A 27,330-nucleotide genomic window follows, 5' to 3' on the forward strand; every position below is an offset into this window, starting at 1 on the left:
GAAGGGGGGGAATACAAACACAGTTTAATAGAGTAGGGGGTACGGACAGAGATGGACATATTTGTGATTCCCGGTGCTTAACTCAGACAGCCAGGCTAAAATTCATATACTGTTACTCCCCATGTCAATAATTTGTAGCAACAGAAGCATATTTGTGAGAATGCAAATTCGCTGAAAGTAAGGTAAAAGGAGCACATTCCAATTTGTATTTATGACCAAAAAAAAGAAAAAAAATCTATTATCTGTCATATGTTTGTTTTGCCCCTGCCAAACTCGGCATAAAGTGCGAGGTGTCTGCTATTAGCTGGGGGACTGCAGTGTTTGCAGAGGAGTTGTTTGTGTTAACAGCGCTGAGGGGCGGGTGAGAGACGAGTATTAAGGTACAGCCTATCTTCTGTCAGCCCCTCACTGAACGTTCAAACAATTACATGAAAGGATGTATGATAACGGTGTATGTATAGCCAAGACTTTTCTGTCATTAAGGGCGACTTAAGCGATCCTGTTTTCCTCCTGCCATTCTTCTATCCTCGATGTAAGGCCGCTTCGCTTATGAATCCCTCCTCATAAGCTGCAGAGCAAGCAACTGAAGGTCAATAATACCAGCGGCAATTGAAAACCTAGTGTCGGGATGCTTTGAGAGGAATTAAATTGAACATGGCTGCTCTTGTTCTATTAGTGTTGGTTTGTGATCATATGATCATAAATGATAATGTTTTCTTTTTTAGATACTGTGATAAAATTTTAGTGATTTAGGTTTAATGTCAAATTAATTAACCTTTGCTTCGGTAGAGTAAATGTAAGCTTTTGAAGATTTTCTATATGCCTCTTCTTGCGTTTTCAGCGTATTGGCCACCTAAAGAGGCCAATCCCCAGATAAATAGCAAACAGGGGAAAAGGTTAGCGGTTAACTAGGTTGGCTTAAACAAGAGAAAATGTGTTCGGTCCATTTTGAAACTAGTGATAGGCGTCTTAAAGCACAATGGCTGGGGCTTTATCCTGAGATTAGGTATTGTGGTTGAAGCTAAACTACCTTCCATCAGAGCGGCGCAAGGCGAGCGCGGCCCTTTCAGCCCACGCTAACAAGACTTCTCCACATTGCAGACCCACTCAAAGTAATTAAATCAATCCTTTTGTACTCACCGCTCTCTCCTTCAGTGACGAGTGAAGATCTGATTATTGCCTTCATGCATATTCAAAAAGACTCCCTGACTGGGCCTTAATGAGCTTCCTCTCAGTCGCACAAAACCTTGTTCATCTTGTTCTCCCCCCCACCCCACCTTTTTTTTTTTTTTTTTACGTATTTATTTTTTATTTGTCTCTCCCTCTCTTTTTCATGCATTTTAACTCCCGACAACAAAAAAAGAGCGAAACGGCAGTCAGACGCACAGAATGAACGAGTGAGTAGAGTCAGCCCACTTAAAATAAATCGTAAATGTTCAAAAAGTGACTGAGTGGCAGAGGAGTGGAGATCTTCCCCTTCAAACTCCGATAGACAAATTGGATTACTGGGTATTGGATTAAACAGAAAACGGGTGGATAAGAAATGAGAAGAGCTTGCTGTGATCACAGGGTTTAATATATTTCTTTTCTTTTTCTTTTCTTTATGGCCTCTTCTCTCCACCCCCAGCCTGTTTTTTTTTTTTTTTTTTTTTCTTCTTTTCCCTTCAGTAAAGACACCCAGCTCTTAGCAGGACTCAGGATTAATTTGTAATTGTTCTGGTTTCTTAATGCTTTAGAAAGATTTTTATCTAAATCAAATGAGGGGGAATTTTGTAATTAAACAAAATGCCAAGCAAAACAATCCCCCTGTTGCGGTGGTTTACTTCAGAGTTATTTGGTTTTTATCATTCCGTAAATATCTAAATAAGGTTCTATTTTTTTCTTAAATTCACATAATTAATTTGCTATTCACAGCGTTTGGCCTAATTACATGCCTTCAAAATGAAAAACAATCTTATTTAGACATTCTAGCAACTTTTGGAAAGATCTTGTACACTCATTTTTTCCAAATATCAAGGTGTCGTTTTTATTGCAGATATTTAATAGATATTTTGGAATCAGAGCAGTCATGTCTGGATGCTGTTTGGGTGTATTTAAAATTTAACAGGTGTATATACATCTAACTTGAAAATATTCACATTGGGTATCTATGTGTGTGTGCTGCAGAAGTAAATAATCAGTAAAGGTTAGAAGGAAAGAGGGGCAGATTGTGAAATGTGTGAGGATTTCATTAATGCTATCTGTTTTGAATGCAACAGTGGCTGAGATGACTATCTTAATCTGATTCAGCTACTGAGGCCAGATCACCCTGCCATGGACACAGGCCCTCGGGCCTACCAGACAAGCCTGGCCCCTTGCGCTCGTGTATGTGTGGACTACAGGGTGTGTGGCGGTCTATCTTGAGTTTTTTTGCTACCTTTCTTCATTCCAAAGTGAATGCTATTGGGAATGATCAGCCAGGCTAGAGAAGCAGGTTGTTTTATTTTAAATTAGATTTTATGGTAGCACTTTACAATAGTGTTCATTACTTAACTACGTTAGTTATCATGAGCTAAGAAGGAACAATACTTCTACAGCATTTAGTAATCTTAGTTTAAATTAATTGCAGCATTTACTAATGCATTATTATAATCACAAGTTGTGATTGTTAACATTTGTTAACCCACTGTAAACTAACATGAACAAACAGTGAACGACTGTATTTTTATTAACTAACATTAACAAAGATTAATAAATAGTGTAATAAATGTATTGTTCATTGTTTGTTCATTTTAATACATTAACTGGTATTAGTAAATTACACCATATTGTAAAGTGTTACCGATTTTATTCCGTGCTCGGAAGACAATAAATCATGTTAAAATTATGTGAAAAAAAAATATGAATAAAGTTAATGAAATGTTTAAGATAAATTATTAGAATTGTTTATATAATTTACAAAAAAATTATATATTTTATTATTATTTGTATTTTACAAATGGCAATATTCTTTGCAATATAAATGTTTTCTAGTTATATAGATCTTTCTAACATTTTAATTTATCTTAACTTACAACGTACAAAAATATCCAGAACTAAAACTGGAATGAAATTACTAAACTATACAGACATCTATATAAAAAAACTACTGAAAATGACAAAAACACAACAAAATTGCTAAAAGTTAACCCTTTAACTGTCACACCCATTTTTGAACATAGATGTGAAAGTACCATTTCCATGGTAATGCAATGTCAGATTTTAAAATGTGTTTCAAAGGATGAATTTTGAGGTTTTAAACTTTCAATTGTTATATAATTTATGATCATTTCTAAAACATGATAGGGAAAAAGGCAACGAAAAATGTGGATGTTTGAAGTGCACTCTTGTAATAAATTAATCTGTTACTGTTCCTACATAATTTGTAACAAAAAACAGTGGTGAAATATCAATTTAGGAGTCTTAGACCTTTCCAACGATATATAGTTTGTCATGATTAGATTAGGATTTAATTATAATATAGTGAAGTAAAATTAGGCGTCCCTCTGAGGGTACGCGTGACAGTTAAAAGGTTAAAAATTAAAATGAAGATGGAACATTCAATTTTTTTGGGTCGTCCCCAGCAAAGACCGTAGATTAAGTGTTGGCACTGTCGAACGTGTGTGTTTGTGTTGCGTGTTATTTGTTTTAGTGGTAAAGCGAGGACTTCTTTCATGCTGTCAGGGCACTGTCAGTGTTGAAGCTCAGGCATTGGCCTCCGGGATGCGGCTGCTAATCCGTCATTCCCTTACAATGTCACACAAGCTTAATATTACCATTTATTATTTGCTTGTTTCATTTGACTGTGCGTCGCTACAATGACCTGTCACTGCACACTTTATCCCTTCCGAGCTGCACTATTTAAAAGTTGACTACAATAATCCAGGCTTGATTCCTAAATCCCGGACCCCCTCTCTTTTTTCCCTCCTCCCTTCTACTCCGCGTTGTCGTCAAATACAAAATTTCACACATCTGGCACTGGCAGACATGAGAGCGGCTCCCCTGGTGGAGGGCCGGGGAGTTTTGGTGGGGGTGAGTGACAGGGCCGTCATCCCACCGGGGGCTGCCGCTGGCTTTGTTGTGGCTAGCGGATTTGTCTCTCTCACATGACCAGCGTCACAGTCACATGGTGCCAAGCAACAGCATGATGGAAAAAAGATCCGAGGCGCAAGTTCCCACATCAGACTCTTATTGAAGATCCGCCCTTTGTCACCCCCACCTCGTCCTCGAAATGGCTCTGTGCACACAGACAGACGCACACACTGTCATACTGCTCATTTTTGAAACAGATCTAGTCCTGGCTTCTGATTGGTCAGTGCAGCATTCTAGTTGTGCTGAAATCCACAGTGTAGTAATATGCAATTAAACACTTAAGGTCAAGCTGTAATTGAATATAGTAATGACTGAAGAAGTTGCTGCACTTCTCATCATACCTTTTTGGATTAATAACATAATTTGACAGTATAACATAACTGTACATATTAAGTGATATTGTCTTTGTGTTTGACTTTTATCTGAAGAAAGACATTTAAAGGCATATTAAGGGCATACAAGATCATTCAGATGTTTTTATTTAATGATGTGACAGTGTATTTCTCATCTTAAGATCTACAAAAGTTCTTAAAGTCGTCACGTTTGTAAAAAGAGTGAGCGTGTTTGTGTACAGATGCTAATTCTGTTGTTGATGCTGTCAGGAACAGACAGGTATCACAGGAGCATAGAGTAGGTGATGTGATTACATAAGCTTAAGGGATCTTTCATCTTTTCTCCTCTTTCATCCCTCTTCAAAGACATAATTAGTGTCACAAAAATGCTCAGAATACTGACATCGGAGTCATTCTTCCTGAACCCACTTAACCGGTTTGCCCACGGCCCAAACTACCAAACCCTATAGTGTCTGCTTTCCATGGATACGTTTTGAGGTCAAGTAAAGTTTTGAATTGAGATGCCATCTCTTGTTTAGACAAAACCAGCAAAACGTGAAATATTTGTCTCTTGTGACATTAACTTTCTGCCATACTTTTCAAATGTTTTGGGTCGTCTTGATTTTTCATAGGTCGGGCTCTGTGATTTCCACAATGCGGAATCCAGTAATAAAAATGGAATTTACTGTACAGTACGGAATGTCACAGAATTTGCCAATTTTTGGGTGAATAAATCAAAAGTAGGTTAGTACATTTAAATGAAAACGCAATATTGACTAGTGTCTGTGAATATTAAGCTGCAAAAATACTAATTAAATATGAGTCCTGCATGTTCTGCGCGTCTGTTTGAATGAATGGCACATATTTGAGTGCGTGAACACTTAACCATAATCTCTAAAATTGCTGTGAGAGTCACTTCATGAGCATTTTACTGTTTCTTTCGAGAATAATTATAATGATGTCATATACAAACAGAAACTTGTCACAGCGACCCATCAAAATAAAAGTTTGGTTTAACTTAAAAAAAACTGTGACAGAAATATTTTATTTGATGTAATAATAGTACTATTACTAATAAAACTATTATTAAAACATTATTTTGTAATGTTTACCAGAAAAATTATTTCTCAGAAAAATGTAAATACAAAATAGAGTATTTCTGGGGGGAAAACAGAAATAAAATAATAATAAATAATTTTTGTATAAAATCAATTAATTAGACATACTTTTGATTATTAAAATTGAATGAAACCAAGAACCAGAAAGTAAAACAGAATTCAAATAGCTATAAAAATTTAATTTTTGTTAATAAGACATGCTTTTTAATGTATGTTTTTTTTTTTTTTTTTAACTTTTACCATTTGGGAATACAGAAAAATAATGGAAAACAGCATTTGGTAAAAATAAAACTGATTTTGACAAAAAGAAAGTAAAACAGATTTCATAGGGCCTTAAATTTTTTGTTAATTTAGAAAAAAAAATAATTTAACCATTAAAATAGAGTAAAATTAAAAAAAAAAATTTAATGGAATCCAGTAAAACTGAAACAGTAAATATATATATACATATTTGGGGACAAGTAAAACAAAATTTGGGAACAAATAAAACAGGTTTTATAGAAATCATACGAATGCCTTGGATTGGTGTTAAGGAAGCATTTGTATTATCAGTGTTAAAAACATTAATAATTTTTTTGTGGAAACGATACATATTTGAAATAGAAAGTTCAAAACAACAGCATTTATTTAAAATAGATTTTTGTAAGTTAAAATTCTTTGCTGTCACATTTGATCAATTTATTGCATCCCTGCTGAATAAAAGTATTAATTTCTTTAAAAAATAAATAAATAAATAAATAAATCTTGTGATGCCTGATCCCAAATTTTCAAACGTTAGTGTGCTTGCACTCTAGATATGCAGATACATATGCGACCCTGGACCACAAAACCAGTCATAATGGTCAATTTTTTGAAATTGAGATTTCTACATCATCTGAAAGCTGAATAAATAGGCTAATATTTGGCCGAGATACAACTATTTGAAAATCTGGAATCTGTGGGTGCAAAAGATATCTCAGATACTGAAGTTCTTAGCAATGCATATTACTAATCAAAAATTAATCTATAATTAATAAATATCTTCATAGAACATGATCTTTAGTTAATATCCTAATGATTTTTGACATAAAAGAAAAGAAATTGATAATTTTGACCAATACAGTGTATTTTGGCTATTGCTACAAGAATACCCGTGCTACTTAGGACTGGTTTTATGATCCAGGGTAACATATACACTCCCTCCTGAGTCATTGAATTTAAACAGCTAATTTTTGCCATGAACATTATAAAGAGTAATTGAGTTCCTTGAGCTTTCACACATCCGGCCCTTGAGCAATGGGCGGGCCCCCACCTGTAGTTTCCGCCTATGTAAGTTCGGCATCCGCACATGTAGGCCTCGGGCACAGGACATGTGCTTTTGGATGTACGTCGGATCTGAAGCTCTGAGGCTTCACAAAGACCCTGAGTCTTTAATCCCAGTCAGCGGAGGAAAAAGTAACCAGCCTGCATTAATCCTGCTCTAATCCAGAGGCATCTCTGTTTTACTGACAATGGCAGTACCTTGTGAAGTGTCTAATATGTAGGTAGCGAACACACATCTGGATGGCTTCCTAACGTGCGTGTCAGTCGGCGCTGTTGAGAAAAGCCTGTCAGATAATCTCATTTGATGCACTTTATACTCGTTGGAGGTGTGAGAAAAGTGCTTAACTTAGCCGTGCCAGAGAAAGTCGGTCAAAAGTCTGTGTGTGTATGTGTGTCTCTGTTAAGATGCCTGTTTAAAGGCCGGGCTGAGACTTTGGGAATTAAATTGTTTTATTGAGGTTTAACTGGCAGGAACTTGAATGCTTGGCTAATTATTATCTGCAGACATCTAGTGTATCTGGGTAATTAGTGGGAATGTTTAATAAACAAATATAATTTGTGGTTTAAGCTCATTATTTCCACTTTTTAGAAAGCTGAATGAAATTGTAACATTGTTAAATTCAGTACTTTTATTTTTTTTAATTTCTTTTTTCATTTTATTTTAAGATAATTATTTTATTTTTTATTATTTTATTTTATTTTATTTTATTTTATTTTATTTTATTTTATTTTATTTTATTTTATATATTTTTTATTTGTGATCCTGGACCACAAAATCAGTCTTAAGTAGCATGAGTATATTTGTAGCAATAGCTAAAAATACATTGTATGGGTCAAAATGATCGATAGATCATGAAGATATTTTGTAAATTTCCTGCCGTCAATGTCAAAACTTAATTTTTGATTAGTAATATACATTGCTAAGAACATTTGTACAACTTTGAAAGCAATTTTCTCAATATTTAGATTTTTTTGCACCCTTAGATTTACGATTTTCAAATAGTTGTATCTTGGCCAAATATTCTCTTATACTAACAAACCATACGTCAATTGAAGGCTTATTTATTAATCTTTCAGATGATGTATAATTCTCAATATAAAAAAAGGACCCTTATGGTTTTGTTTTGTTTTGTTTTATTTTATTTTATTTTATTTTATTTTATTCAGGTGTTATAACACCCACTTATGGCACACTGTGGGTCCCCAGAACTAGTTCGAAATCCCGGCATCACATCAGTGTTTTTTAATATGACAAGACTGTTATAATAAAGTTGTACCTGCTAAGGTTTTCTGTGTTTGTGTGTCTTCAGGGAATAATAAGGAAGAGGAAGAGTCCATGATGCAGGAATGGTTCACGCTGGTCAACAAGAAGAATGCTCTGATCCGTCGACAGAACCAGCTCTCTCTGCTGTGAGTTGCTGTTTACCCTTTTTCTCTTTCTCTGACCCTTACCAATAGAAGCGTTGGTTTGTGAGCACACACCTATATTATGTTGAGACCCACACTTGAAATGATTTTCCCAAGAGACCTGAGCCCAGTCAGAAGGTCGGGCCCCTCATTCACTTCCACCCCTCCCCCGGCGGCCCTCCACCTCAAAGCGGACAAAACGGCATATCAGTACGGACGCGTCTGCAATAATGTGATTTCAAAGACTGTATTATTCCGCCCATTATGAGAATTGGATCGACCAAAAAAAAAAAAAGAACTGAAAAAATGACTTCATTCGCCTAGAAAAGAAAGCCATTATGACAATAACCCACATATTTACCCTCTTTTTTACTTTCGCAGTTATTTTTTTGCCTCGAAAGATGATAATGTTCATTTTTTGAACCTTTCATCCTTTTCTTTAAAAGTGAGAGTGAGACGTACAGAAATCTGGGCGGCTGTTCATTCTGCATAAAGAGCGAGAGGGAGAGAGAGAGAGAGGAGGAGAAGAAAGAGACAGAGTTTCAAAGCTCTCACAAATGACAGATTGAAGTATTCTAATCACATTATATCACTGGAAAAGGGCTTTTTAAGTGCTCAATTAAAAGGGCCTTGATAATTTCTCTTTCTTTCATTTCTTTTTAGTCACTGAACAGGCTGTGAAGGACAAATTCTATTAGGGACAGAGTTAGCTCATTTCCAATACATTTGAAAGTGGCAAAATTTAATTTGCCGCACGATACTCCGCCCGCCCGCCTTTCCCCCCCCCGCCGCCGTTCCGCCGCTCTCGGCCCCCTCTGTTCCTGTTTGTGTATCGCTTATTTGCAGTAGATTAATGTGAGGTAGGGAAGGTGTTGGCGAGTTCACGAATCAATGTTTATTAAAGGTTTCTTTAAGTGTTTAATGATTTAGTAATTAACATATTGATGAACTTTTACAACTTGCCCAGGGAGAAGGAACACGATCTGGAGAGACGCTTTGAGCTGCTGAACCGAGAATTAAGGGCAATGCTGGCGATTGAAGGTAAGAGGGAGTGAAAGAGAAAGATTTTGGGGGGTGAATTCGAAAGGCGCAATGTTAAAGACAAAGATCCTCTCCTGCTTAATTAAGCTTGCTTTTTGACACCTCAGATGTGGCTCCGCCCACCCTGCCCTGAGCTCCTTTTGCTTACAAATTCACCCTTGGATTGGACACACTATATATGATTTGTTCTCAAAACCGCAAGCATTGCAGCCAAAAGTGCAGATGTCACTTCCACATCAATATTAAATCTCTGTGATGTGCCTCAGGGCGTCAAAGAACGCACTCGCCTTTCTAAGCTTTTTGAGTGTGTGTTATACAGACAGGTAAGGAAAGTAAAAAAAAAAATAAAGCCTATTGTGCGGTATCAAAGTTGTCTGGTTAAGTTTAATCCCTTTGACTGTGTCCTCTTTCGCAAAATGAACCTTTTACAATCAATGCAAATTGATTTTACAATTCGATGGTGACCCTCTCACCCCTTGGCTAGCCATGGTAATTTCTTTCTGCACCTGATAAGCTAGCTGATCCATCATAAATCAATTCTAATTAGTTCGGAGAGGTTGACAGTGGACATGAATAGCCAAGCAGAGAGCATAGCTCCCCCTGTATTGTGACGGTGCCGTTCGCCACACGCTTTCTCACCTCCAGGCAGATCGACATGGTTCATCTCAATATTTTGACATGCTTCTGTCTTGTTTCTGAAAGATTCCTCCCCGGCATGATACTGACCGCTAAATTCCAAGGCCGATAACACGAATTTAAGCTAATAACGTTCAGATGTTGAAGTGCCTCAGCCTTGTGTCCGCTTATCAGCGAACATGGAGTGAGTTCCAAATATTGGTCTGGATGTGCAAGGGTGACGGGGTCCGTCCGCGGCAGTGGTAATTCAGTCCCTGCTGCTTGTAACAACCCTATCAGTCCACACACTGCTACCTGTTGAATTATCACTCGCAGTTATTTTCTCTCTCTCTCTTTCTCACTTTATCTCCCTCTCTCTCTCTTTCTCCCATGAGGCTCAGCACTTGGCATTCAGAGTCAGGGTGTTTCTGAAGCGAGTCAGAGATAGTTCTGAGCTGCTGGTGAGGAGGTTCGTGCATCAGTTTCTTATTTGGAGCCCCGACGGGCTCTCGCACCCAGCCAATGCAGACAGGTAATTGCTGATTTGCTTGGTCAGCTGATGACATTGGAAGTGTAGCGGCTGAGGCGTTCAGACAGGCGCACACACACACACTTTCTCTCGTATCAGCGCACACTCTCTCGCTGATAGAGAAAAATACTCACCCTCCTCGACCCCACGACTGTGCAGAGGAGAATCTACAGTCGGTGTGACCTGGAGATGGGTAATACTGAAGTCTCGAGTAGATGTCATGGAGAGGTTTGAATAGAGCATTTTACATGTCTCTTTTTTAACAAAATGTCAAGAACTATTTGATGTCTCCATTCTAGTGTTCTGAATTGTTTTCATGGTGACTGCTGTAATAAGTGCACAGCAGCTGAGATGGCAAACAGGATGCAGAGTGTAAAGTACAATTCAAATGAGCTAAAATACATAACTAATTTTGAACTAGAAAGGCAAACTTTGAATATTAGTTCAGCAAAGCTTGTTTTATTTTTTTTAAAGCATTTGAAGGTCTGATAGATAGATAATAGATAGATAGATAGAGTTGAGGTCAAAAGTTTACATACACCTTGCAGTATCTGCAAAATGTTAATTATTTTACCAAAATAAGAGGGATCATACAAAATGCATGTTATTTTTATTTAGTACTGACCTGAATAAGATATTTCAAATAAGATGTTTACATATAGTGCACAAGAGAAAATAATAGCTGAATTTATAAAAAATGACCCAGTTCAAGTGTTTACATACACTTGATTCTTAATACTCTTTTGTTACCTAAATGATCCACAGCAGTGTTTTTTTGTTTAGTGATGGTTGCCCATGAGTCCCTTGTTTGTCCTAAACAATTAAACTGTTTTGTTTTTGTTTGTTTTTTTTTGTTTTTTTAGAATTTTTGTATATTTGACCCCTTTCCAGCAGTGACTGTATGATTTTGAGAGCCATCTTTTCACACTGAGGACAACTGAGGGACTCATATGCAACTAATACAGAAGGTTCAAATGCTCACTGATGCTTCAGAAGGAAAAACAATGTATTAAGAGCTAGGGGTAAAAACTTTTGAACATAATAAAGATGTGTACATTTTTCTTATTTTGCCTAAATATCATATTTCTTCAGAAGCTACAGATTGTTTTCCAGGAGACAAAATAAGTTACATTTACCCTGATCTTCAAATTCAAAAAGTTTTCACCCCCAGCTCTTAATGCACTGTTTCCTTCTGAGGCATCAGTGAGCGTTTGAACCTTCTGTAATAGTTGCGTATGAGTCCCTCAGTTGTCCTCAGTGTGAAAAGATGGATCTCAAAGTCATACAGTCATTGTTGGAAAGGGTTCAAATACACAAAAATGCTAAAAAACCAAAGAATTTGTGGGACCTGAAGAATTTTTCTGAACAACAGCGGGCAGTTTAACTGTTTAAGACAAACAAGGGACTCATGAACAGCTATCATTAAAAAAAAGCAAAAAAAAAAAAAACATAAACAGCTGTGGATCATTCAGGTAACAACAAAGTATTAACAATCAAGCATATGTAAACTTTTTGTATGTAAATGCAGTTATTTATTGAAGTCAACCATTTTTTTCTCTTGTGTACTATATGTAAACTTTTTTTTATGTGAAATATCTTATTCAGGTCAATATTAAATAAATAAATAAAAAAACACATTTTTGGCAAAATAATTAACATTTTGCAGATTCTGCAAGGTGTATGTAAACTTCTGACCTCAACTGTAGATTGATTAAAAAAAAAAAATGTTTTTGTTTTTTTATTTGAAACTGGGTAAATTGATCTTCCTGTCATTCAAATTCCATTTCTGCTTCCTGTGAGGTCACACTTTCGAATTTTGAAATTTAAATCTGAATTAGCCCATCCCTGACTACCATACCATATTGAACAACCTTTGTTCAGTTTTTTTATTACTTTCAGGGGGGGTTTTGTTATTTTTTTTTTTTTGTTACTTTTTGTCACCTGGGATGGGCTGGCTTAGTTGTTTTTTAATATCAAAAAACCCAACAGTTATGTTTTTGCCAACTGTAAGGGCCCTTTCACACCAAAAGTGAAATTAATAAACCTCGGACTGAAGGAAGTACCTTTGCCTCTTTACTTAGCTGTCAGTGAATAAATGAGAAAAAAAAAGTGTTATATTTGAATAAATAATGTGTTACATATTAGTTTCTTGAAAAAAGTAATCTGATTACGTAACTTGCATTACCTGTAATGTTTTACCTTCAACACAGTATAGATATCATTACTCACTGACTTAAATTCAGGTACACTTGTTGCCTGTTGCATTACACGCTATAAGATCTGAACCCTGCGGACACCAGAAAAGGAAAGAAAATATTTAAAAAATTCTAAAGGCAGGTTGAAAAGACAGAAAGGATTCGGTTAAAGGTGTAGAGCAAACAGGGTGAGTGTTAATGTCAGCTAAACGATAACCCCTTCAGTCTGCGCTCCGCTGTGGGGAGGCAAAGAAAAGTGGCAAGGCCTTCCACAATATGCCATGACTCCTATTTCTCTGCCTCTAAATTGATCCTTTTTGCCCTTTTTATCTGCCTGCCATGCACACACGCTTTCTCTCAAATTCGTCTTTTTTTCCCCTCCCCTCTCCCTATTTCTTTCTTTCCTCAAATGCGGTGCACTCCGGGGCGTTATATTTGAAAGTGGACGCTCCTTTTTGCCGAGGGATTTCTGCATAGGTCCCCCAGTTTTGTTGTTACGGTTTTATATGATAAGCTTTTTTATATGTTTAAAATCAATATGTAATCCTGTGCAAGGGCTTATCCCCCTACAACCCCATTTGTAAATCTATTTGAGCTTTGTTACATGTCTGGGCTGCCGTATTCCTCAGATTGATTGGGTGCAGTGTGAGAATCCTATCAAATGGCCGCCTTTGATGATGTTGCAAACTCTTTCAAGATTGCTAGTTGACTGGAACTGGAGATAAGGCGAGACGACACTTTCTCATTCTACACTATTCACTGAAATCTGTGTTCATTTCCATTTAGCCCTTGCTTTCTGCATTTGACTCTCAATGTCCACTTTTATACAACTGCACCTAATAGATGTTTGTGTTTGTGTAGTCGGCTGTGTTTCACGCATTTAGAAAAGACACCACAATCACTTTAGATTTAATTTAAGTGATAACATTCTGTAGTCGCCAGCTGATATCACTGCTATCGTCCTGTATAATTTTACTGAAATGATTTTCCCCTTTCTCAAAAACCAGATTAGTTACATCACTCAAATGCATGCAGAAAAACACAAGATGCAGATTAGCGATTCAAACGTTTATTCAAAGACATTGTGTATTTAGTTTGTTTTTGCTAGGCACTTTATTTGTATCTGATATAGCAGATGGGAGATGTGGTTTGGGAATAGCGTGGTAAGAATCCAGGGACTGTTGTCCCGTCATCCTCCTTGTCATGGTTTTCCATGTTGGTCTTTGTCTCATTCCCAGCTGGCTCCTCTCCAGCTCCATCTTACGCCGGAGCTCCCAGCCTGCCCAGCGCTCGCCCAAATCTGCTGTAATAAGATCATGCGTTTTTTTTTTTTTTTTCCTGGATTCCTCCAACCCTACTTATTTCCTGCTATTTTCTCCAAAAAAAAAAAAAAAAAAAAAAAAAAAAAAAAAAAAGTTCTCTGTTCGCTCCGAAAGTTTGCTTGGTGTGTCCATTCGCTAAAGCGAGTAGAGCGTGTGTGTGAAGTTAGCGTTTAGTGATCTTTCAGCAGAACTCTCAGAAGAAGCTCTGTGCCTCCTGAAGCTGCCGAGCAGGTTGCACTCTTGAATAAATTTTGCTGTGGAGGAGGGTCATGGGGATTTGAACCAGCGCATTCTTCTGTGGGTTGTGAGTGCTCACATGGTTACCATTGGTGTGCATTGTTAGGGTTATCTGAATAAGCACCAACCATGTGAGTTTTAACGTGATTGCCCAGGGCGATGAGAGAGAGAGAAAGAGGGGAGTAATCCAAAAAGGATTGAACCCCCCCCCCCAACCACCACCACCACACCACCATCTCCAAATAGTCTTCCATCGAGGAAAAGAGAGAAGAAGGAGGCAGCAGCTTCCATTAATGTTTTTTGGCGAGTCGCGGTAGCTCGTTTACTCTGCCGTGTCCCTCTGCGTCCGTATTCATTGTTTACCTTCTTAATGAGGGGGGCGGTGCCGCTCCCGCTTGATTGACAGCTGCATGCGGCCTCTGCCGGAGGTGCAGGGGAGGATCTGTGGCTTTTTGGCTGAGAATGCTGAAGGGGAACAGGAGGAGGAGGTAAAGAGTCGAGGGGCTTTTTCTCTCTCTCCCTCTACCTCTTTGGGACACGCAGGAGAAGTTTTTGTTGGTCATAGCCTTCCCTCCAGGCAGGTCTTTGTGAAGTAGGCATTGTCGTTTTTGATGGAGGGGTAGCAGAAACGACAGAGCGAATTAAAGAGGAGGGTCGTGAAAGACAGAGAACGTATGGAGAGCGATGCAGGATAAACAGTCCGGCCTGTAGGATGTTAAGCGCTGTGGGGAACGACCGGCCCTGCATAACAGAAAATTAAACTTCATATTTGTTTGTTTTTCACAAGCAACATCCCCTTTTTTCGCTTTCCTTTTGTGCAAATTCTGCAAGTTCGTTAAAGCTGAGCCAAATCCTCTCAAATATTTAGCTTTAGCCCCTCTGAAGCCTAATGTCAGAACACCAAAGGCTTTCATTTAGCTGCTGGGGGCCAAATAACTTTCAAATATTGGAACTGTGTTCATTTTGCCACTGCGCTTCACTTCAAAGGCGCAGAGGTTAAACGAGAGCAAGGAGCAGACCTTTCGGGACCAACGGCGCTCGGCGCTGATTTCACACAACCTCAGCTGAAACATTTTTAATGAAGTACACTTATTTTAAGCATGTGCATTTGTGCATTTCTGGCCAAAATCAGTCAAAAGAAGTTGATTTTGTGTGTGTTTTTGTGCATGAGGGAGCGCTAATAAAGCAGTGTAAAGACACTGGTACAGTCTGTTCTTACAGCGGCCTGAAGAATAGGCCCGGTAAGATAACTTCCCCTTGGCTGTGAGCAGGGCCCTAATCTGCACTGGTATCAGTAAGGCCTGATCTCGTCTGCCTGGCTGATATTTCAGACCCATAGTTGGCAGGGGGACAGGAGCAGGTCACCTCACAGAGGCCTTCACTATAGTCACACACTTTATAAACATACAATTTATAACATGTAAGTCCTTTTTTTTTTTCCATTTTATGGAACTCTGTGTTTAAGTGAAAAAATCTTCATTGAAAATTCAAATGTTTTGCGACTCAGTCTTAGAAATGGGAGCATTTTGAGGTGTCTGAAAGCAGTTAGTGTACTCAATGTACTGTCCTCGCAGGAACCTGTGGATGCCCTGATACAATTTCACAATAACTGTATAGACTGTTTTCTTTTTTCTGAATATTTTATCATAGGACAGTGATGTCTTTCTCAATAAACCCAGTATATTATATGTCTTTAAAGGGATAGTTCAACCAAAAATGGCAATTCTGCCATTGTTTACTCACCCTCATGTCATTCCAAACTTGTCTATCTTTTGTGGAACACAAAAGATATTTTAAAGGTCAGTTGTCTCAAAACAACAATCAAGCCCCATGGGTGTTTAAAAATATATATATATATATATATATATTTTTCAAAATTCATATATTTAGTCTCTCGGCTCCAATAGCCTTGTGAGTAGCGCACCAACATATAGTACCGTTGCACTTCGGGTGTCCCAAGTTCGAGTTCCGGCTCGTCCACCTTTCCTGATCCCGTCCCCCTTCTCTCTCCCACTTCACTTCCTGTCTGAATATGGTCCTATTGGAATAAAAGGCAAAAACGTCCCGAGAGAGATATAGAAAAAAATTTCATATATGTAACCCTGGACCACAAAACCAGTTTTAAGCAGCACAGGTATATTTGTAGCAATAGCCAAAAATACATTGTATGGGTCAAAATTATCAAGTTTTCTTTTATGTCAGAAATCATTAGGATGTTAAGTAAAGATCATGTTCCATGAAGACACTTTCTAAATTGCTTATCGTAAATGTATCAAAACGTAATTTTTGATTAGTAATATGCATTGCGAAGAACTTTTGATCAACTTTAAAGGCGTTTTTTTTTTTTTTTTTTTTTTTTTGGCGTCCTCAGATTCCAGATTTTCAGATAGTTGTATCTCGGCCAAATATTGTCCTATACAGCAATGGAAAGCATATTTATTCAGCTTTGAGCTGATGTATAAATCTCAATTTAAAAAATTTGACCCTTATGACTGGTTTTGTGGTCCAGGGTCACGTATTTACTTTCTGATAGTTATGCAGGTTTGGAATGATATGAGGGGTGAGAAAATAATAAAAGAACTGTCCTTTTCGTTGAACTATCCCCTTAAGTCTTGTTTTATGTTGGAAGGTTCTCTAAGGTGATTAATAATCATCCTGGGCTTTTTCTCTAACTTTCTTCCATGTTTCCGTTCCACCTTCCAGACTGGCAGAAGACGGAGGCGCAAAAGCGCCGAGAGCAGCTGCTCTTGGATGAGCTGGTCATACTGGTCAACAAACGTGACGCGCTAGTCCGAGACCTGGACGCCCAGGAGAAAGAGTAAGTCCTTCTGCTGCAAGGCATCGTGGGATTGTCAGAGCCAGGATTAGTCGTCCAGGCCTGGTTCAGAGAGGGTTTTAGAGGCCAAAGTTTGCAGTCACCCACGTTCTCTTTTGCCACCAAGTGTGTTCAGGTGTTTTGTAAGGGAGGGTGGAATCAGGTAGAGGCTTTGTGAATATTTCAAGAGCCAAAATGACTAAAAGACAGCATGCAGGCCATAGGTGGTGGAGGTGCAGGTGGCAATTTCCTGCGTCCATGTCCGTGACCTTTGATCTTGTGTGTCCTGTGTCGGCAGGGCTGAGGAGGAAGACGAGCACCTGGAAAGAACCCTGGAACAGAACAAAGGCAAGATGGCAAAGAAAGAGGAGAAGTGCGTTCTTCAGTGACCGTCATTTCCCAAGGAACAAGATGTACACTACACAGTCTTGAAATGTATTTGTGTCATAGAGACCACATCCTACACTTTAATATTGTTGTTTTAAATCTTTATATGTAGATCTTTTTGTTATCATTAAGGGCTTAAGAACTGCCCTGAGATGCATTCTGTTTTAGTAATACCTGAGAGATTTATTATTTCACATACGCAAATACAAAAACGTTCTTGTTGTTATTAGGTTTGGTTTGTTGGATTTCACAAACAAGGTACTTGAGGAACTAATATTTGAGGAGATACAAAGCTGTACAATTTTGAAAACTTTCTAAGTAACTCAGATTAATCTGAACACTAAGGCATTTGCAGCTTTCAGACTGTTTCTTTTTTTTCTTACAGGAAATTATCAACTCAAAGTTTCGGTACAGCATATAAACTGGGGACTTTTTTTGTTTGTGAATAGGATTGGGTTTCAAAATCATATCACGTTTCAGTTTTAAGCAAATCTATCAACATGTTCTCCTCTAACAAGAGCTGAAATACTTAATTGCTCAACTTTCTACGTGTAGAATATTTGAGAAGGCGGACTTGTTGCATTTAAAAATATCTTTTGTGTTTTTTATGTTTACCAAACATTTTAGGGCTTGCTTTAGTGAGAAGAGTGAAATACCGCGAGTGCATATAGAAGAATAAACGGTCATGTTGTACATTTCATTTCACTTGTTGGAGGCTTGGAAAAAAGTTTATTTTCAAAAGCAGTCACGATCAGTGTAATTTATTACTGTTTGCTTTTATTACTGTTTGAGACGTTTTTAAAGTAACCATCTTCACGATCCTGTACATTTGCTTAAGGACTTTAATATTTATTGTATAGTTAGAAGGGAGGCTTTTCTTGTCCGCATATTTCCGTATCACGTCTTTATTGTATGAGCATCACCGGTTTATTTATTCCACTGTACTATAAATATCACTGTTCAATAAAATTCAAATGATTTCATACTCGAATCAAACAGCAGTTCGTGTGGTTCTGGGTGTTGCTAATGGATCTGGCCTTGTGTTCCTACAGCAAATTGTGTGTACCATCTTTATTCAGCTGATACTGAATAAACTTTAAAATGTCATTTTTAAAACGCATGTATTTAATTCTGTCGTTAATGTTCGTTTTCATTTACACTGTCCGAATAATTGCATATTTTCTTCTGCCATTGTTACGTTTACCTGTCTGTATTATTTTTGATCTACTGATTTAATAATCACTCGAACTGACGTTTTTCTCAAGTTCTGACTGGACTGACAGTTGTTTCTTTAAATAGAACCTTGTGAAGTCGCACTATGACGAAACACTACAGACGTTCGTTTTTTTTTTTTTTTTCAATTAATAAAAACAATTTACAGGCACTCAAGAGGGACTGCGAAAATTCCCCTGCGTTTTACGGCTATTTCTAAATGAATGTTTGCGTTTTGTTTTGTTTGAGGTCGTTCCTCAGAGGGAGATTAAGGCAGAATCACTCTGTCCAAAGCATCTGTTTTCCCTCAGACACTTCATTCTCAGCCAAACAGCCATCACCGCAGCCTCGCATCCTCCATTTAACGAGCAAAATAAGTTTTGACAGCTGACGTCCTCCCTTAGTCCTTCTAATACTTTCACATTAATTTGCAGACGGTTGAGTCCGACTGTACCTCGGTTTCTCCCCCGGGCGTTTGGGTTTTGTTTTATTATTTAGCAGTTATCACAGATGACTGTAATCTTCTGAACAGGAGACACTTATTGGCGCTCACAAACCATTACACGGCGGCGGAAGGACGTTTGTTTGTTGCCTTTGCTAATCGGAGAGTTTGAGCCTGTGAGTCGCATGAAACGCATGTCATAATTTTATGCATTAGACCTGTGGCGAGGTCCGTGTAATCCCGATGAGACGGTAGCGTGGTGTTCATATCTAAATGACCGCTTTGAACTGTTTTGCAGTCCATTCAGATGCCTAATTTAACACAAGATGTGTTTCTACACATCTGATTTTTCCCGGTAAAACGTGGGACGGAATATTAATATTTTACTTTTGAAATATTTATTGCACTTTGTACGAATATAAAGGCGCTTAAACTTGTATTTTTTTGTAAAATAAATAAATGAATAAATGTCTAAATATATAAATTCTATTTCATGACGAAAGTATTTCATGCATATGTTTTTTTTTTTACATCATCTATTAGAACTCATTTAATGTTGTTTCAAATATGTCAAACTGTGAGAAAGTTTAGATACCTCTGACCTTAGATATTTTCTCTGCATTTCACCAACACAAACAAATACAGAGATTAGAAACCAAAAAATTAAACACGAAATCTGGGTCGTTCTAATATTGTCAAAATGCACAATTAATTCCCTTACCTGATTGTTGTCCATTTGCCAACTATCGTTTTCGGGCTCAAACCAACAGTGCACAAATATTTAAATTTTAAAAAGCTTTAAAAAACAGATATTCTTATACCGGCAAAAAAAAGAGCTCTCCAAAACGGCATATCGAAAAGCAAAGCATCTATAGATGAGCGAGTCCCAGAGCGCGATGTGTGGATCCAGCTGCTTTGAAGTCCACGGCCTGACTTCAGGTGTTGAGCTGTTGGACTTGACGAAGCCCCTCGACCGCCGAAAATCCTTCCCTCGTCCTAAAATACACCGGGGGAATCGGTACCGAGCCTTCTGCACGAGCTTCAATATCGTATTTTATGCATCATCGTTTTAATAAGGACCGACAACATCGCCGTCCCGCTCCCATCCTGCCGGCTAAAGAAACCAAACTTTTCCCCCTCTCCTCTTCTCGCCTCCTCTAATCCCGAGATTTACGAGCTCAGCATTTAGAAAATTCGACTGCAATTTGGGATTAGACAAAATACTCTTATTACAAAAGCTTCTTGCAACCTGATAACTTGATACTTGTTCTGGGTTTATCACGGGGTCTTAGCAACATCAGGGCCGAGAGAATAAACTAGCAAACGGACAAAATGCAGGAATTGTGTAGCCTATTTCTATTGTGCGCGTTTGAGGATCACATTTTGTTGTTATTATTATCCGGGGGAAATAGTTTAAGGGCAGGTGGAATCTGCCTTTTTGGGGGGCCCGGAGCTAACACTTGTGCAGTATAAACATTTAATATGCGCATTCCCGGTCACCGTACTTCTAAGCAGCGTCCAATAACTTTCCCTTTAGTTTTTCCGCATCCATTGACTGCAGCATCTCTGTTACTCCCGAGAGTACTTTTGTCGATGAATTTGTTGATCTATAGAGGAACGTGTAAAGCCGCTGGCCGGCCTTTGATTGGATGCCCCATATAGTAAAAATGTAATTTCGTTCCTCCGGCGGTCACTTGCTTTGAACATTAGGTCGCTTTCAGCTCAGGCCTCAATTAGAATGAGTTGATTTTGTGAGATCAACAAAAGGACCGAGCGAAGCCTTATTAAGATCTTCTGAGCCTTTCAGAAACAGTTAAGGAAACACCGCGCCCTCCGTGATATTCTGTTACCGTATTTTATTGGCATTTCTTTGGGAAAGTGAGGCTTGAAAGGTGCTTTCTTTGATTCTCTGAGGCTCAGACTCTCTCTATGTGCTGATTTCGTTTCTTTTCTGGAAGGGCCGAGTTTTTCTTCACTCCCTTTCACGTTTCCTCTCCGTCTGCCTATTAAACTTTACGCACACTATTCTGAAATGTAATTCTAAGTGGGGATTAGCCACTCATTAATATTCATGAGGCGGGGTAACAATAAAAATGAAAATAGATAAAGTGGATAAATTAAACTTTTTTTGCTGCATTTTTACACCGCTTCGAATCGATGGACTACATGAATCAATCGCTTAAGGGAGTCTTAAATTCTGTATCAAACGGTACTTTGTGAATTTGCGGTGGGTTTTTTTGCGTCAGGTCAGACATTTCAGTAAAGGCCTTGATGTCTTTTGCTGCTTGGATATTGGATAGCTTTAATTATATTACTGTCTTTAATACACGTTGATTAATTTTGCCTTTAGATGAATTAATAAATTAATACTATTTAAAGATGAGACAACGTCTCCGATTTTTTCTAGACATGGACTATACCTCTAAATAGCCTAAAATACATTTCAAGACGCAAAACGGTCATACTTGAAATTAAGCATTTAGCCAAATATTTTGTTTAGATTTGACACGACTTCCTAATTAAATGTCTCTGTCTACATGAAGTCTTTCGGTAAAACAATATGGTTGAAATATTTTTAGCCTAATCCATTGCCTACTTTAATTTTAAAACGACTTTTGTATGTGAAGCCCATATTCTGGTCTATTTTCCAGCTGTCTTCTAATTTAAGAAATGTTTAACTGTATTGTCTACACTTTTCTTTATATTTTAGGTCTTCTCGAAATTCTAAAGATTTATTTGTGCGGTGCATGTTCTTGATGTCTTTAGTCAGCGCGGGGTGGGGCTTCGAAGATGTTCTTCTCATGGACTGGCTGGTACAGTTGTCAATCAACCAGAGTATGCGCAGCGATTGGCTGGTGTGGGCGGATCTGCAGGTGTCCTACGCTCTTAGAGAGGCAGGGTTAGGAGAAGGTGATCAATCTCCATCCGTCTACATTAGCAATCACCTTAAACTAGTGACAGACACGAACGAGAAAGCCAAAGCAAATGAGTTTAATGTATTTGGTTTTAAACCCCGGGAACACACTCTGAATAGACTACAAGAAGTCCAGCTAAAGGCCGGACACGTGCGCCATATCAACATTGCTGCGTATCTGCAGTTTTGAGGAGAGTTTTAGACGACATTTATTTGGTGAGGTTCCTCGGTCGATTCGTCTTCCTCAACTCTTCCATTGGTGGATATTTTTTATCGGCTGGTCAGACTACAAAAAATCAGGAGGAGAAGGACGGAGGGTTCTGAAAAAGGTAAACACAAATGCGCCTTTCAATTTAGATTTTTTTTCTAATTCTATTGTTAGCGTTAAACACTTTCACAAAACGGAACTAATACAAGTTTCAGTGTCTTTTTTTTTTGTTTGTTTTGTTTTGTTTTGTTTTTTATTAGTAGTAGCCAACAGCATTTGTTTTTCTATGTAAATAAATGTGGTCCTCTAGAAAAGGAGAATGCAAAAGTTTTATTCTTATTATAACAATAATAATTGTTTCGTCCTAGTCTCTACCGATGTCAGTGTTGTTTTTAAGCTACGCAGTAAACCGTCTGGTAATTGTCATAAGCGCTTAGAAGCAAATGTTTTAAAATTAATTAAATCTAAAAACAGCGACACGTATGTTTTGAAACGAACACGAGTAGTTTTGCAAAGATCAACTCATCACCGCAGTGTAAACCAGCTCACTTGGAGAGTAATTGGAGAGGCGTGTTTTGGTTTTTGTTAATTTATTTTGGTGATAAGACCAAGAAATGAAGGTGTTTCCCCAGAGGTCTAATCTGCATTGTAATTGAGTTAATTTGCACGTAGATGTGTTCTTTCTAACTAGTCTTTACAGAGTAAAGAATAAGCAAGGAATAAATTGGAATACACAGAACTCTAAGCGGTTCGGTTCTCTCAGCACGGGGCCCATCCACATTCATTTCCCCTAGGTAACCAGTCAGCTCCCTAATTTGGTTAAAAATCGAATGACCAACAAAACAAATACAACGCTTTAATAAAGGTTCATGTTTTTTATTATTATTTGTGTGCGTAATAATGATTTTCTAGAAGTAACCTAACTAAAATTGACCTTATATCTGTTCTGAGAGATGGCAATTATTTAAAATAGTTTTGTTGAACATTACAGAAAATAAAAATTTAGTTTATTTCAATTACATTTTTACACAAAGCTAAATTCAGTGTGACCCTGGAGACCATGTTTATTAGGCCTGCAAGTTTTGTAATTCTTTTGATAAGTAGCCTATTTTGCTTTCAAACCGCACAGATTCGGTCTTAAATGCCCCGTTAAGACAGACAAGCTCCGCAGAGCCGTGTTTAACATTTTAGAAATTTAAATCAGAGCTTTAAAAATAATGCAAAATAAATCTAACCAACGTTTGCAAAATGTGTGAAAAATATTTTATGTATTACATGTTTACATATCATGTTTTTATATGTATATATATATATATATATATATATATATATATATATATATATATAAAATATGATAGGAACTGTCAGAAAGTTAAGAATATTCAAACTTTGAAATTTATCTGAAATACAATTAAAAGTATACAACTATAGACATGCACAATTCTAGAAATATTTAGGAATACAATTATAATACAATATATATAATATTGTATATTATAATATACAATATATTCTAATTTAAGGCATACTAGAATGCAGTTTTCACCATTTTGGCATAATAATAATAGTAATAATAATAATAATAATAATAATTATTATTATTATTATTATTTTTTTGTTTAGAAAAGGGGAATAAGATTCGTTGTCATTTTTATTAATTATTATAATTATTATTATCGAAAAAGGTAATAGAGACATCCTTAAAGTTATTTATTTGGTTGTCTGTCACTTATTTACACTTTCTCGTCTCTGATAATTTTTCAGAGAACTGCATAGTTAACTACTTAATTTTTTTTTTTAACTCATTTAATTTACTTAGCATTTCTGTAGTCTTTCTTTTCCTGTGCTTACGCATATCAGCTGTTAATATTATTTGTATTATTGCAATCGCATTTCAGTAACTTAAATTGGGTCCGTCCTTCGTCAAACTGCAACATCGGGGGAAATCGAACTATTGGCAAGATCTGGGGGGACCCGTGACTGCCTCTAGCATGATGTCATACCTCAAACAGCCCCCCTACGCCATGAACGGCCTGGGGCTGAGCGGCGCAGCCATGGACCTACTGCACCCGTCCGTCGGATACCCAGGTACATACAGCACACGGTGTTCGTGCATGATAACCCAGCGTTATATGCGAGCATAAATCCCATCTTTACTTTTTTTTTTTTTTTTTTTTTTTTTTTTTGTTTGTTGTTTTTTTTTTTTTTATAAAGTTGTTATAAACTCTTTCAGGCGCTTTAGTCAAGGGGAAAAGATTCTTGGCATATTGTCTATTTTTTTTCTCTCTCTCGATGTTTAAGCATTATTTATTGGGCCTAACATGCTCATTGCATCGTTGCGACATGTTTTTTTTAAAAAGATAATCCACAAAAGCTATAATTTTAAAACCGCTTTGAGGTTAGAAATGAAAATCATTTCCAAAAATAGTGCTTTAAAATGTCCTGAAGCTATTTGCTATTTCACATCCAAAGAGATTTTATTTTCATTCACATTTCTATAAAGCGTAATATTGCTGTGGTGTGTACTCTTTATGACCTTTTTTCTTGTTTTTATAATTTGCAGCAACGCCCAGAAAGCAGCGGCGGGAAAGAACGACATTTACGCGCTCACAGCTTGACATTCTCGAAGCGCTCTTTGCCAAAACTCGTTACCCGGACATTTTTATGAGAGAGGAGGTGGCGCTGAAGATCAACCTTCCCGAGTCCAGAGTTCAGGTACATGTAACCACTGAATGTTTAAAAAAATAAAAATTCAAAATGTACATTTTTCTCTCTCTCTAAAGAAACTATTTAGTCTAAGTATGAAATCTTTACAAAAACGTTCGCTAATGTCCGTTATGCTCAGCTGCTCCCCCTACTGATTTTTGTAAAGTTCGTAGTAGTTTGTAATAATTTTTTACAATTGTTGCAATTATTATTATTATAGACACCTAGGTGACTCCTAGGTTGTCAGCCTAGTTATACAGCCATTACATAACTAGGGTTAATTGCTGGGTAATTTCTGCTGCTGTCTGACTTTTTTTTTTTATTTTTTATTTTTTTACTTTTTTGGTGACACCTTTAAATTGTGGAGCATGACAGAATTTAATATTTATGTTAGAATAATTTGTACTCTCCAAACCAAAATGCTGATTAATGCATTTGTGCATATTAAACTAATTTAACTGCACTGAGGAAATGTGGCTGTTTAGCCAAAATATATAAAGACAAGGTGATTAAAAGGCTCACTCTACCTTGAAGTTGATGTAAATATCAGTGATGAGGAAATGTTAAATTCCCACAGTCCGCTGTGGATTTTTCATGCAAATAATGCTTTTTCTGAAGTGATCTGAGGCCTAAAGGAGCAACCCTCTGTCAATTTCCCAAGCAATTTTATTTGCTCTTAATAAGCACATGAAACAAAACGCTTTACACGGTCAGACCCTCCTTCCACTATTGAATTACCATCTCTGCGGAGAAACTCAATAGGCTGCTATCACCCAGCCGTCTACAAGCACTGAAATTAGATCCACACAGTAAAGCAGAAAGGCCCTGCATGCAAATTAAAGCCAGGAACTGCTAATAACTAGCTATTTTCCACTCTGATATTGCACAATGGCTCTCCAACGTGTCCTTCAGACATGCACGGAAGGTCTCCGTAATCATTTAATGGAGCTCTGTGTGCATGCGTGTTTGTGCTGGGTGTAATGGACTCTGTATGCGTCTTTTTATTATTTTTTTTTAAGTGTTGTTCAACCAGATTTTTTTTTTTAAAGTGTTTGTTTCCTCTCTCTGTGTCTTGCAGGTGTGGTTTAAGAATCGTCGCGCTAAATGTCGTCAGCAGCAGCAGAGTGGCAGCAGCACTAAAGCTCGGCCCGCAAAGAAGAAATCCTCACCCACCCGGGAGAGCACGGGCTCGGAGAGCAGCGGCCAGTTCACCCCTCCCGCAGTCTCCAGCGCTGGCTCTTCCTCCTCCTCCTCTTCCTCGACCAATAACACAGGCATCAGTAGCACCTCTACCTCTATCAGTACTGTCTCCTCAATCTGGAGCCCTGCCATTTCTCCAGGCTCCGCACCCCCGTCCGTCTCCCTGCCGGAGCCCGTGGCTCCCTCAAACGCCTCCTGCATGCAGCGTTCCGTCTCAGGCACGGCCGGCTCCTCCTACCCCATGCCCTACAACCAGACCACGGGCTACAGCCAGGGCTACCCGACTCCTTCCGGTTCGTACTTCAGCGGAGTGGACTGTGGCTCCTATCTGGCCCCCATGCACTCTCACCACCACCCTCATCAGCTCAGCCCCATGACGGCGTCGTCCATGCCCACGCACCCCCACCACCACATCAGTCAGTCCTCAGGACATCACCACCACCATCATCACCAGGCCTACAGTGGCACCGGCCTGGCCTTCAATTCTTCTGACTGCCTGGATTACAAGGAGCAAACGGCCTCCTCCTGGAAGCTCAACTTCAACACTACAGACTGTTTGGACTACAAAGACCAAGCGTCCTGGAGGTTCCAAGTCTTGTGATCTGATTTTTTTTTTAATGCCCTCCATTTTCACCATCTCTCTCTCTCTCTCTCTGTTTTAATAGTGTGCTGAGTTTAAGGAAAAAATATATATGGACTTGCAGATTTTAACAAAATAGTTAGATGTTCGTCACATTTTTAAAAGTGAGCCCCCCCCCCCCTCTTTTTTTTTTTTTTTAGAGAGAAAAGAAAGGGGGGAAAACGGAAAAGTTGTGGAAGCAAATGAAAGCTAGTTTTCCCCTTTTTGTTGTCCTGAAGAGACTTAATTAGATTTACTCGACGACCCAGAATTCTGGTTCTGACTCGCGTCACTCTCCTGCCTGATCTGGATTACCGTTTTTCTACACGGGACACTGAACGCTCAGCGACCGTTTTACCTCCACCTCTCAAACCCTGTACAGCTGTTTCGTTTTCTAAATATGGTTATTTTTTAGGATGACAGATTCTAGTCAGCTTAACGGAGCTGAATTGTGTACATATGTATTTGGGTCAGTTACATTGACCATATTTAGTTGGTGTTACTGGATTTCAAATGGTTTAATAAGACTTTGAAACGACTTTATGTAAATCTTTTTCTCAAATAATCCAAAGATCAAGAATTGGCCGCTGGACTTATTTGATATACTGAAAACCAATTT

General features: G+C 38.0%; 2 protein-coding genes across 8 annotated transcripts in view; both read left to right on the plus strand.

The window, feature by feature from the left end:
- ehbp1 (EH domain binding protein 1) overlaps positions 1 to 18,055 on the plus strand; it is a 155,140-nt gene extending 137,085 nt beyond the window's left edge. For all 7 annotated transcript variants that reach the window (XM_051133123.1, XM_051133124.1, XM_051133126.1 and 4 more), the window contains 4 exons: positions 8,173 to 8,272; positions 9,237 to 9,310; positions 16,912 to 17,026; positions 17,322 to 18,055. In XM_051133123.1, coding sequence (XP_050989080.1) covers positions 8,173 to 8,272; positions 9,237 to 9,310; positions 16,912 to 17,026; positions 17,322 to 17,412 — 380 coding nt within the window. In that variant the 3' untranslated portion in view covers positions 17,413 to 18,055. The remainder of the gene's footprint in view (positions 1 to 8,172; positions 8,273 to 9,236; positions 9,311 to 16,911; positions 17,027 to 17,321) is intronic.
- Positions 18,056 to 21,968: 3,913 nt separating this feature from the next.
- On the plus strand, positions 21,969 to 26,750 carry otx1 (orthodenticle homeobox 1). The gene is made up of 4 exons (XM_051132534.1): positions 21,969 to 22,307; positions 24,085 to 24,274; positions 24,750 to 24,901; positions 25,971 to 26,750. The coding sequence occupies exons 2-4, from the start codon at positions 24,178 to 24,180 to the stop codon at positions 26,691 to 26,693; spliced, it is 972 nt and encodes a 323-aa protein (XP_050988491.1). The 5' UTR covers positions 21,969 to 22,307; positions 24,085 to 24,177; the 3' UTR covers positions 26,694 to 26,750.
- Positions 26,751 to 27,330: the final 580 nt, after the last annotated feature.

The sequence above is a fragment of the Labeo rohita genome, chromosome 17 (assembly GCF_022985175.1).
Source record: "Labeo rohita strain BAU-BD-2019 chromosome 17, IGBB_LRoh.1.0, whole genome shotgun sequence".
Classification (NCBI taxonomy): domain Eukaryota; kingdom Metazoa; phylum Chordata; class Actinopteri; order Cypriniformes; family Cyprinidae; genus Labeo; species Labeo rohita.